The 13,047-nt window shown below is 38.0% G+C and overlaps 1 protein-coding gene and 1 long non-coding RNA gene across 2 annotated transcripts; one reads left to right on the forward strand and one right to left on the reverse strand.

Moving 5' to 3' along the window:
* Positions 1 to 91: 91 nt before the first annotated feature.
* On the forward strand, positions 92 to 8,362 carry LOC113680039 (uncharacterized). The gene is made up of 10 exons (XM_027197033.2): positions 92 to 250; positions 410 to 465; positions 1,858 to 1,894; positions 2,529 to 2,660; positions 3,547 to 3,713; positions 4,156 to 4,260; positions 4,626 to 4,697; positions 5,068 to 5,398; positions 5,763 to 5,914; positions 7,341 to 8,362. The coding sequence occupies exons 1-10, from the start codon at positions 211 to 213 to the stop codon at positions 7,599 to 7,601; spliced, it is 1,353 nt and encodes a 450-aa protein (XP_027052834.2). The 5' UTR covers positions 92 to 210; the 3' UTR covers positions 7,602 to 8,362.
* Positions 8,363 to 12,120: 3,758 nt separating this feature from the next.
* LOC149036740 (uncharacterized) lies at positions 12,121 to 13,029 on the reverse strand. The gene is made up of 2 exons (XR_016181818.1): positions 12,932 to 13,029; positions 12,121 to 12,512 (listed from the first exon to the last, which is right to left on the reverse strand). It is a non-coding gene; the product is annotated as an uncharacterized LOC149036740 (long non-coding RNA).
* Between the last annotated feature and the right edge of the window lie 18 nt (positions 13,030 to 13,047).

The following is a 13,047-nucleotide window of genomic DNA, read 5'->3' on the forward strand; positions in this document are numbered from 1 at the left end:
CTCTTCATGTTGTATTATGTCACTTTGAAGGTAAGAAGAAGACTTGTTACACAACGTAGCCAATTGATTATTGTGCAAAGTGCTTTTGCCTTATATATCGCGGGCTCATATATTCCACAACGTGTGATGCCGAAAAGTGAGAGGATTGTCTGAAATAAGGCATAAATCTGCAAAAATATTGAGTAGATACGATCTCACAGACCCCTTAATATGTTTTCAGTGTCATTAAGAGGGCTGAGATGTCAGAAAGGTAAGATTTCGTGATTGGATTCTTCTCTAAAGTTAAATAGTAAAGCTCTCTGGTCTGCATGGCGATTCGATATTCCACCTTGATTTTTTATTCTTAATTGACTTTGGGAAGGTTTCTCTGAGGATCGATTATTTGCTAATGATACTTTAAATATTTCAGCTCTTAAGGAAGTCGTAAGAAGCGCCAAGTCTCTCTACCTTAACTCTGGTTACAATGTAAGTGTATAGCGTTAGCGAATCGTGCATGTAAGTTACATAAGTTTGATAAGAATACATGAAAGTCATATATTTGTACTGCGGAAAATACATTTTAAGCAAATGAAGATCATCGCAGTATATACTCAACTTAAGCAGTTGAGAAAATAAGGCCTGAACGGGAATCGAACCCATGACCTCTGCGATACCGGTGCACCGGTATCGCAGAGGTCATGGGTTCGATTCCCGTTCAGGCCTGAATTTTTTTCAGGCCTTATTTTCTCAACTGCTTAAGTTGAGTATATACTGCGATGATCTTCATTTGCTTAAAATTACATAAGTTTGTTTCACACCACATCGTGACCTATAAGGATGGACAGGGAACAGGAAGGAATACTGTGCATGATCATTACCATCGCATAATTTATTTACCTTTATGAACTAGATGCGTTCAATAGGCCATTTTTACAGTTGTGTACTTAGTTGCTAAGCCTTTCATTTGGAGTGAGGCTGAAAGAGACCTTGTTGTGATTGAGACCAGTATCAAGTTAGCATAATAACAAAACAATTTACATTTGAAAAACAGCGATGTTTGTATCACAAGAAGGTCACCCTTAGCCTTACTCCTGTTCAAAGGCTTGGCAATTGAGCGTGCAACTGTAAAATGGATTATTTGGCACCTGTCAACATCAAGCCTAAGGGGGAGACCTAAGGTATCTGCAGGCATACAATATCTCTTGCCTTCCCCACCGTCCTGAATTTGACTTAAAACCTGGGCTTCCAGTTGGTGATGCTTGATTTTTTTGTTTGAAAAAATGTGACAAAATCACATCCTCACATGTGCTCTTTGTGACTGTCTCAGAAAAGATACAAAAAAAATTCTCAGAACTTGGCAAATCATATCAATTATTCATAAGTTAAGCACAACAACTGTTGATTTTATGGATAGTTTTGCCAAGGAAGGGGAATTGGATAAGATTTAACACCTTTTTCGGGTAAGGTAATGGAGATTATCAACAAGAATACTTTTGAAAAGTCTAGTGCACCACATATGACAGGGGTCCCCTCCCTTGGGATTCACACTTATTGATGCATGAGCAAATGTACTATGCACTTTCATAGAGCAGGGCCCCAGGATTGTTAAAAAAAGATCAATGATTATGAACACTGAAAAAAAAATACCAGTTAGTAATGATTAATGAAATCAAATAATATGTAAAATTAATAGACAATCACACAAATCATTTTGTTGGTCATCAAGGATTATTTTTTCTTGCATTTCACTTTTAATCTATCCTTACCAACCAATCAAACAGCACTGATTGCCGTCTGGTTATTCGATTGTGTCAATAATAAATTTCCAATTCTAGTGTCCTTAACCACATTACTTGAAATTTATTGACATTTTTCCAGAATGTGCTACTTTTACAGTCTGGAAGAAGAAGTGCTGGTAAGAACGTTTTTTTGGTCTTCTAAGTTCTTTGATTATTTTGTTGTGTAGTTCCTGTCAAGTAAGATAAAGTAATCATAAATAAACAATGTAAACTTTATTTAAACAAAATAATCCAATAAAAAATCACAATATACAAGGCGTGATAAAAGTTATTACAAATTCATTTTTGAAAATATATAGAAAGCCCTTAACCCTTAAACTCCCAGAAGTGATTAACATAAAACTTCTCCCTACAGTATCCACATATTCTTCAGCAAACAAGTAATGAGAATATTCAAACTTATCAGGTAGAAGCTGCTATCTTGATCTAGCCCCATGTTCTCATAACTAATTTACAAGGAAATGTGTAGCAACTAGAGGGGAGAATTGACAATTAGATCTAGGGAGTTAAAGGGTTAAAGGTGAAAAATAATCTACACAGTACTTCAAAGAAAAACAAATTGAATATAAGGTGTGTCTACTTTATCTTTCCAATCATGTGTGCAATTTCTGCCTTGCTAAAATCAGTATTCAACTCATGTTTGGTTGTTCTGGAGCCTCTTGCACTTAACATTGCTGATCTTCATCATGAATTAATTGTTAGTATATCTGAAGCTCTTTTGACTTAAAAAATACTTCTGGTCTCTTTTAGTGTTTCAAATACGAAACTATGCAGCTCCAGTTAAAAAGGAATCCTTTTCAAGGGACAAACCTCATGTGAACATTGGAACCATAGGTCATGTGGATCATGGAAAGACAACTCTTACAGCAGCAATCACTAAAGGTGCGGAACAGTGGACAATGCTTCCACAAATTTGATTTCACTGCTATTGTTTATTTTGATTCCAGAAGTCTTTGTTTATTCCTGTGATCACTGACACCAGGGATTTCAAAATAGGCTACTGATTGTTGGAGTTCTGCTGGCCCAACTCCCATGAGTGGCCAAGACAGAATTTCTCCTTACAATATCAATACAATATCAACCAGATGGGTGATGAGAATAAAGAAAAATATAAATTTGGGGATAAGAATTGTATGGTTGACAGTAAAGAGAATTACAAATTTGATCTGGGAGTCAAAGGGCTAATAACTTGTTGCCTGTTACTCTAGTCAAAATAATTACCTTTTAGCCCCTAATGAATGTTTCACAGTCACTTGGTTTTGCTGAGTCTGATTTCTACTTCAAAGTATTTTGAAACCCTTGTAAGACCTGACTTACACCTAATTTCCCCTTTCAGTATCACCCCTGCATCAAACATTAAGGTCAACTAACAACTTGCAATGCCCCCTGGTATTCACAGAAATCTTTGCATGTAACACAAGGATTTGATTACTGCTAACTCATTCTTTGAGTGGTGCAAAACCATAGCTAAAGTTATCATGGTGGCCAAATGGAATAATAATAAATATCATAAGGAGACAATTCCAACTAAAAGTAAGAAATGGAAGTGATTGAAGAAGAGGGTCATTTGAATGAGTGAAAAAAGTTGTCTTTAACATTGTAGATTTACATCTGATTGGTTAAACAGGATGGTACAATTTTGTCAAACCAATCACAGAGCCAATTAACACAACAGCAATGTAATCCTGGATGGCTTTCAACATTTAATGGAAAATGGCTCCAATCTTGTCAATGAATGCTAATGTCCTTCAATTTGTATAATTTCCAGTGTTGGCAGAAGGAGGGACGGCAAACTACAAGTCGTATGCTGATATTGACAATGCTCCAGAGGAGAAGGCCCGTGGAATCACAATCAACACAGCACATGTTGAGTATCAAACGGACAGCAGACATTATGGACATGTAGACTGCCCAGGTCATGCTGATTACATCAAGGTATGGGGAATATTGTTCAAGTTAACTTTATTTTGACTTGACATTTTGAAATACAGTTGACTCTTGCCTTGTGGACACTCTGCTATGGCGAAACACATAAAGAAATTACTGAAACTCCTGTTATTATGGACTCTTGCTATTACAGAAATGCAGACACTTTTGTTCCCCCAACCACACCCAAAACTCACAAACCATAAACATTTGTAATAATGTGTGATGTAAATATGAAAGCGATTTTGGCTGTAATGAACACTGATTAGGCAGTGGTGAAAATAAGGTCTGAAAAAAATTCAGGCCTGTAAGTGATTTGAACCCATGACTTCTGCAATACTGGTGCAGTGCTCTGTGGACTGAGTCCACAAGCCAACTGGGAGCTGGTCATCATGTTGGTTTGTAATAAACTTGTGAAGTGATGAAAATCATATGTATGATGTGTTTTCAGAACATGATCACTGGAGCTGCCCAAATGGATGGTGCTATTCTAGTTGTGGCTGCAACTGATGGTCAAATGCCGCAGACTAGAGAACATCTCTTACTTGCCAGTCAGGTTGGTACAGATTGTTTTTCATTGGCACAATTACCAGTAATTGTAACATCATAGTACACTTTGTTGGTTTTTTTTTTTAACTCCCAGCAGTGACCAAGACATATTTTCTCCCTAGAATGTCAATGCAATATCAAGCAAACAAGTAATGAGAATATAAAAAATATCAATTTAGGGATTATTGTCTGATCCAATACTAAATTCTCAGCATTAACATCATAAGCAATTTGTGGCAAAGAACTCAATGCTTGACTCACTAGGTCTCAGAGTTCAGTGCACTGGCTATTCAACCGTCTTGCACTGTACTCAGAGGAGCTGTATTTACTTTCTTTGCTCAGCATAATTTGTTTTTTTTTTCTGTCTTTCAGGTTGGCATTAAGCACCTTGTTGTGTACCTGAATAAAGCTGATGCTGTGGATGATGAAGAAGTTATTGAACTGGTGAGCTGACATCACTATGATGTTTGGGAGTGTTGCTATCCCTTCTTAACAGAATGCTAGTCCAATGCAAGTCCAATGCTAGTTCAGTGCTAGTCCAATGCTTGTCCAATGCTAGTCCAATGCTAGTCCAATTCTAGTCTTTCACTTTTCCTTGTTGATTTTTTGGTACCCATTTATACCATGGGGTGTAGAGAGAAAGAAATTAAATTGTTTTGCCCAAGAACACAACACGATTAAGCACCACAAGCTTAAACCAAAGTGTTTCCATTTTGCATCTGGTGCACCAACCTCTAGGAACACCTGCCACAAATAAACCAAACGCTAACATAAGAGTGCTATTTGTAACAGTTTTTTTTTTAAACCCAAACAGGTTGAATTGGAGATGCGAGAGGTTCTATCTGAGTATGGCTTTGATGGAGAGAACACCCCCATTATTTCAGGGTCTGCTCTTTATGCACTAGAGGACAAGGAACCAGCGATGGGTAGAGAGACAGTTGTCAAACTCCTGAAAGCTGTGGATGAGCACATTCCTACACCAGACAGAGAACTCGACAAACCCTTTCTCCTCCCTGTTGAAGATGTTTTTTCCATTCCTGGGCGAGGCACTGTGGTAACAGGCAGGATTCAAAGAGGTACAATCAAGATTGGCGATGAAGTGGAACTCGTGGGACATAAATCCAAGGCAAAGACGATAATCACAGGTAAACTGAATGGATTAAAAAAAAAATGCAACTACATGTGTATGATAAAAAGTGTTGAAACCTCCTCTGCTGGAACAGATTTCCTCTTCAAAAAATTTCACCTTAAATTTGATGGCAATTATTTATACATATTTATATGTATATATAATATATGTGTGTATATAATATATGTGTGTGTGTATATATATACTTGGTAATTAAAATGAGAAACAAACATGTGCTTCTTTTTGAAATGAGTTCCCCTCGTAAATCAATTTTGGATTTACCAATTTCAGCATGTGTTGTAACCAAGAGTTCAAATAACTTACTGCTTTTCCTTGGTGTCAAACGGACAAAGTGAACATATTTGCCTCTTGTGTTTCAGGTATTGAGATGTTTCACAAACTCCTTGACAGAGGGGAGGCTGGGGATACCTTAGGCGCATTGCTCAGGGGGACTAAGAGAGACGAAGTCAGACGTGGAATGGTGCTGTGTGCACCTGGAACCATCAAATCGCACAAAGAGTTTGAGGCTCAGGTACTGTAATGAGTTGTTATATACACTCATCTTATATGATATCAGCTGAGGATGTTCTTTATTAGTCTTATGAACCTTTTGCCTCCCCCCTCCCTCCCTCCCCCCTCCCTCCCTCCCCCCTCCCTCCCTCCCCCCTCCCTCAGGAAGGCTCGCGTCGGCCGTGGGGCTTTAGAGGCAAAGGCTAGCAGAATCGGCTCCCATGAGTGACCAAGACAGAATTTCTCCTCACAATATCAATACAATATCAACCAGATAGGTGATAAGAGTAAAGGAAAATATCAATTTGTGTATAATTAGTTGATCCAATACTAAATTCTACAAACTAATATTATAAGAATTGTATGATAAGACAGTAAGCAGAATTACAAATTTGATCTGGGAGTTAGAGGGTTAAAGATCAAAAGGGTCAAATCTGTCAAACGGAGCCTGATCGCAGGCTGCCCAGAAACTGGATTGTGGTACAATTTGGGCGATTCAAAGACGACAAGAAAAATTGTTAACTCCAGTATGATGGAATACGTATCAAGAAATAGTCCATTGTTCCGGGTCAACTTTTCCACTAAGCATCAAACAAAAGTCCTGAGTAATTGGTAGTCCTGAGGGACTTTAGCCGAAGGGAGGCGGAAAAGCTCGTAACTGATCGAGAAAATTATCGAAGTGACAATTTTGCTGCACTGGGGGAATGGGTAGTGTAAATATGCACTAGTAAAATCAATCTCCATCGTTGTACCCAAGGGTAGACTTGACCCTCGTTTAGCGCATCGAGCCAAAGGTTCGCATATTCAAAAATAATTAAAGTTATCCGTATTGCAGTGACTCATTTAAACCACCTCTCTCTATATGTAAGGCAAGTCGCTTGGTAAAAATTCAACGCACAAATATATTTTTTGGTCTTACTACTGGTGTTAAATGCAATCGAAAGCGACGGTTTTCTGTGCAGAGCCTCGAGACGATTAAAGACCTTGTTTCTGACGCACAGCTGTTTTCAAACGAGGCGCTCATTTTTTAGAACCAACATGTTTACCTAACACGAGGATCCTTCTTTGAAAAAGCGCCGAATTCGTGTAACTATGTTGATGATACAAGATATACTGATTTCTACTGTTATACCGATATACTGATATTGTGTTGGTCGTGATAGTGAAACAAGAAAATCGAAACAAACATGGTTATGTGAGTGAAATAACCAACCTGGCTTAGCTTTTGGGTCAGTTTTTACGTAAAAGAAATCGGATCAACCTGTGTCTCGAACGGGTAAATCGGCAGGGAAGTTTGACTTGGCTTGAGGGAGAACTTTCTCACTGATGTAAACGCGCACAACTATTTTACCGCATAAGGGTTATCCTTTGAGTTTACATGTAACCCAGGGTCGTGTAAAAGATCCCTGAGAGAAATCCTTAGTCGTCCTTTTTCTCAAACCTTACAGGTGTACATATTGAACAAAGAAGAGGGCGGACGCCACAAACCATTTGTATCTAATTATCAGCCTCAGATGTACATCAGAACAGCAGACGTGTCGGCCACCATAAGCCTCCCGGAAGGGAAGGATTTTGTCATGCCCGGGGAAGATGCCTCATTCACTATTAAGCTCATGTTCGACATTGCGCTTGAGACTGGGCTCAGGTTTACCCTTCGAGAAGGCAGCAGGACTGTGGGGACAGGGGTGGTCACTAAGATAATCGAGTGATGGAATTAACTGTCATAACTGACCCCTCCCTAGTAATGTAAGCGTTGTGCCACTATTCTACAGCAGTCTTGTCACAAGAAAATACGTTTGAGTTTGCAAAACTGCTTTGCTTGATCATTTCTTTTTTTCTTCTTTTTTTAATTTCAAACTGAAAGAGATGAAAGTGGAGTTGAGGAAAGCCAGCAAAAATTAAAGATGAGAAAAACCCTATTGCAGTTTAGTTTGGAAACTTCTTGACCCTTAAACTCCTATGAGTGACCAAGACAGAATTTCTCTTAACAATATTAATACAATATCAAGCAGACAAGTAATGAGAATATAGAAAAATATCAATGTGGGAATAATTAGTTGATCCAATACCAAACTCTCCGAAGTAACATCATAAGAACTGTATGGTAGACAGTAAGGAGAATTGCTAATGAGATCGAACGAAAGCCTTAAAAAAAGAAATCTGTTGGTTTTCCTAGCCACTCACCTCTACTACCTATTATTGGAGAAGGAACATCTACTTGTCAACCATTTTGCTGTTGTAAAAGGAAAGGACAGATCTCTGTGATGTTCTGCACTGAGACTAGCAGGTCTTTCTGTCAGATGACCTTATATAGACGGTTTTCTCTTAGGAGGCCAGAAAGCTGAAAACTTAAAAGAGGCTAATTGTTCTTGTCTTGTTCTTTGTATTCTCGTAATTTGCGTTCGACTGCTTGGAATTCTTTAGTTGTACTTATGCCTGTTTTGTAATTAAAACTGTTAATTGGTTAGGATTTGTTATTGAGCGTATTAGTGTACATTCATATCACGATGTAATTCTTCAAATTCGTGTGGGAGAAAATCGATCCTTGTGTTTTTGTATGAATAAGGAGTGTGGTATTGTTTACGCGAATAATTTATAGGGATTTACTAGCGAGGGGAAGGCTTAAAGGAACCGGCGTTTCCTGTAACGTATATCGTTATCGATCTTTGTGTTAATTAATTGTTCTTTAGTGGGTGCCCTCATGGGTCGGTACTAACGTAAGATATTAATTAAGTATTTTAAGAGGATCACGACGGCAACGGCAACGGCAACGGCGACGGCAACGAGGACGTGGCCAAACATAAGAGCTACTGAATGGGCAAAACAATAGCTTATCACGTGCATTTTAAAACTCCCCGCCCAACAACAACGTGAAATCACCAAGATTTGCGTGGTCAGCCGCTGAGAACGGAAACCCCGACGGCAAGCTATTTAAATTTGGAACTTAACCCCATCTCGCTAACGTTATGTTGAAGTCGAGGTGTGGCGCTGTAAGAGACAGTAAACACATCCAGCCATTCGCGAAATTCTGACTAAATTTACATTCTTTTTTAAATCGACGTCTTCCTTGCCGGTGTCGTCCTGATTGCCCAAGGTCCCTAAATTAAGTCTCCGCCGTGGTACTGAATCGCACCACCGTTGACCTTTCAACTTTCGATTTTTGGTTTGTGATCCTCACGTGCCTTATACCAATTTCTTTGTAAAAAGGATGAAGGAATTGAAGACATCTGTCATGCCTGGATAGCCAAGAACTGCTGCCCTTCCTCCAACCAGTATTTCCCTAAATTGACTTTCCTAGAACTTGATCAGTAAAATGCGTAAACCGATTTATAAGCCTGTAAGACAGATACCAGTTTCTGCCTTAAAAACATTAATTTTTTTCAACATTGTTTTCTCTTTCGTAACATACCTTTAATATTCATCATAAAAAATAGCGAGGAAGTAACCGCACTTAAATCCGTGGGCATTTCGGTTTTGAAATGGTCGAGAGGAGTTCAGCTGCATTTCAATATCAGTTAAGATATTGTGAAAATGTTGAACGCAAAGCAAAAAAGAGACGCTTTGCATCGAGGAAGATTTCCTTGCATCCAAATGTAGCATATTCCCATGTCGAATCAAATTCAGCTCTGTTAGCCTTTCAGTTTACGCGGGGATGATTGAAACCTTGTAAGTTAAATGATTGTGTTTTTTCAATATTCAAAGGCGCTCAATATTTGTTTGTCGGACTCAACCAAAACTCGACTTTTCCAAGGCGTGGGTAATTAGCGGAGGAGGAAAAGTAAGGCGTATTAGCTTGAGGTCAAAGTTGAAATTTTTGTTGTCTTTTTTACTAGCGGTGAATTGTTCAGAAGAAAAGGCTTTCTCTCCTATTTTCTTTGAGCATAGAATAAAAACTACCCTTGTTGACCGTTAACATCATTTTCAAAGTAAGTTTATTTTCGACGCGTCATAAACCGTACCAGTGAGAAGAGTGTAATAATTTTGCATGTGAAATAAATCATGATAATGTGCCCACGAATAAATAATTTCTAAAACTTTCTTTGGGAACGAGACTGAAGGTAATTTGGATCTGAGCCATCGGACACTCCTAGAAAAGAAGATTGTGTGTTAGTTAAGCTGATAAACGAAGGTAAAAACGTGAAGGTTTTTTTTTTTTTTTTTTCGAGTTTTGTTTTTTCGGACTGGAACAATTTGTTGTTATTGTGTAAATATTCACGGGTGCAGTGCATATATCTCTAATTAAAGCTATTGACACGCAATAGCTCGGCCTGCAGAGACATTCAGAAAGCAAGATATTTGTATAAATATCTGAGAGTTTGCGTGCAGATAGCGTTATTCATTACAGCTCTGCAGTTGAGGCAAACAGCTCTGGAAAGCAAAGTGTCGAACATTTCAAGACGAGCACAGGTAAATCTTGTTCTTTCTTATTATTATTGTCATTTTCGTGAAGGGGAATTATATATTTGATTTGATATGAAAACTTTTGGTGAACAGTGATTACTGTGCAAAAACAGTCGGTGTCTCGAAGTCAGAGTCGAGTGTGAGCATTTGAAACGGCGAAAAAATTTCAGTGTATTTATTGAATTACGATATTTAGATAGGCTTACCTAGTTCAGCTTTAAAGCTGGTTTAAATAGGGGGCTGTGAACAGACCACAACATCTACGCTCCCTACTCTTTGCGAGAATGTGTGGGTTCTTTAACGTCCGCTGTATATGATTTCTGATGCTCTCTCAAGACACTCTGTGTATTTCTAATGTTCTACAAAGCTCTTTTTAGGTTTTACTTTCTCATTTTTTCCCAGTTGATAATAGTTGTGATACTATTTTGTTATCAGTCCGAAATGCACATCTCATTTTAGTACTCGAAGGTTTCGCCCATACCAGAATTCGTTCTTACCACGACAAATTCATCCCCAAATGTTGAGAACTACTTGGCTTCACTTAAGGACACCACATGGTACCAAACAGAAAGCCTCAGTTTGACAGGATTACTGCCTTCGTTGTTGTTTTAAGCGCAGTTTTTTCTTCGTTAAATCAATAAAGAAACCAGGCTTATATTGATTTCGCTCTGATTAAGGGCTAACGCTCGAAACGTCCGCTTTAGAAATTCTGTACGGTGGCAGATTTACATAACCACTCAGGTGATAATGCCATGCTATCCTTTAATACCCCGGTCGTTTCGTTACCAGCATTTTCTGTTATTTGGTAAGTTTGTTCCTAATAGACAAGATTAAAAAACTATCATTTGAGTTTTTTTTTAAGTTAAGTATCGATTTACGGTAAATCAACTCTGACTGAATAAAATTACCTATTTGGAACTTATTTTCTCAGGTCAAAGGTCAAACTCACCAACAAGTGACTTCCCGCGAATAGAAAATAATTTTTTTAAATACTATGATTTCATTTTTTTAAAGTTAAGTATCGATTTACGGTATATCGACTTTGACTAAAAAAAAAAACTATTAGGAACCTATTTTCTCATATCAAAAGTCAAACTCACCAACGAGTGACTTCCTGCGTAAACGCATTCGCCTTTTGCTTAAAATAGATAATAATTTTGCCCAAAGAAAAATAATTAAAAGAAAGCAAATCTCGTTTGGTCGTAAAAGCAAGATTTCCGCACAGGCCCACACTTCATTATGCATACAGTTCTTGGATAAAGAAACCAGCCGCGAAAACAATATATTGACTTTGGGAAAAAAGATTTTTCTACAATAGTATGAAGCTGTGTGGAAATCCGTTACCGTCGAAGCTTTAGAAATAATTTGAAAAACTCTGTGGTTAACCTCGATGTCGTATTTGTTGAGGTGGGTCGATCTTAGTGGGAGCGAACTAATGATGGGTCCAATACCACACCACCCACCACTCCACCATTATGTGACACTCGCTTTGAATACTGACAAGTACTGCCCATGTACTTCTCTTTAAACTCATTATCGATTGATCGAAATAATGACTCTCCGGCTTTGCGATCCGTTTCGTAGCGTGATAACGAGCCCGCTAATGCACCAAGGTAGAGCAGCGGTATAAGCCACATTGCGCAAGATGCGTAAGAGATTTGTACTTCTCTTCACCTATGTGGTTGACAACAGATTAAATTGTAATCTCTTGCAACGTGTTGAAGCTGTTTGGGGAAATTACTTAATGTTCACTCTAGGGAATGAAAGGGTTAAAAGTTGTTACAAGACAGCGCTTTATTCACATAAATCAGTGAAATCATATTGTAATAATTATTTTATTTTACAGCATTGCTGATTTATTAGAAAATGTTTTTTATTAGTTTCAAGTTGGTAATGTTACTTTGTGTGTTGAGGTCAAAAGGATGTTAAATGGCAAAATAAAATATATGAATCATGAAATGAAATGCTTAACTTTGAACTGATAGAATTTTCGGGGGTAGACCATTGCGAAATCAGATGCAGGGATTTCTGCACGGACAATGACGTAGATACTGAACTTTCTCGGACGAGCACTATCTTAATTTTTATCTAGTCAAGAATAGGCCAGCACTCACAATAGGCGACTCGTCGTCACAACACAGAGCAAGGAAAAGTTGCGGCATTGGTGATAACTCGCTTCGTGAGATCAGGATAATTTCTGTACGTGGGAATATCAGCTCCTGTAACATAATTAATAAATATTGAGCAAATCTAGCCTCAGGCTTCGTTGGTAATGAATATCTATAATTTTATCACTCTGCGTAAACATATTCATGTCCTTTTCTGCCTGTTTCTAAGCTAAACTGTAGGTGTACGTCTCTATTGGGAATATCAATATTGAACATCAAACACGAAAATATTTTTTGAAGCTAATTTTAAATCGTGAAGGGAATCTACATATTTTCGGTCGATTCATCTCCTTCACAAATAAAGAGCAAAGGAATTTTATTCATTGCAGACTTATTCTTTATCAGACTCATCCGTGCATATCCTATCATGACTTCGTAAATTAAAAATCTTAGGCTTGAAAAGATCGCTCAAGTTCATTCGGTTGAGCGATTCGAGTTCAAATTATCGAAAGAAAAATCGACTAGCATACCTTTCATAGGGTCAAAATCATAGCAAACATTTGCCTTCGTTTTTAAAATGTAGTTTAACGTGCTTTTAGGTCGTAACTTACGTCCAGTTTTCAAGCCAGACTTTCAAAAATTAAAA

Source organism: Pocillopora damicornis, chromosome 12, assembly GCF_964200805.1.
Source record: "Pocillopora damicornis chromosome 12, jaPocDami1.2, whole genome shotgun sequence".
Taxonomy (NCBI): Eukaryota; Metazoa; Cnidaria; class Anthozoa; order Scleractinia; family Pocilloporidae; genus Pocillopora; species Pocillopora damicornis.

Bases quoted from the DNA above. Each gene is read 5' to 3' on its own strand.
- LOC113680039 (XM_027197033.2), top strand. From the start codon at position 211: ATGTTTTCAGTGTCATTAAGAGGGCTGAGATGTCAGAAAG. The intron at 4,698-5,067 runs GTGAGCTGACAT...AAACCCAAACAG, and splicing joins ATGAAGAAGTTATTGAACTG to GTTGAATTGGAGATGCGAGA. The intron at 5,399-5,762 runs GTAAACTGAATG...CTTGTGTTTCAG, and splicing joins GGCAAAGACGATAATCACAG to GTATTGAGATGTTTCACAAA.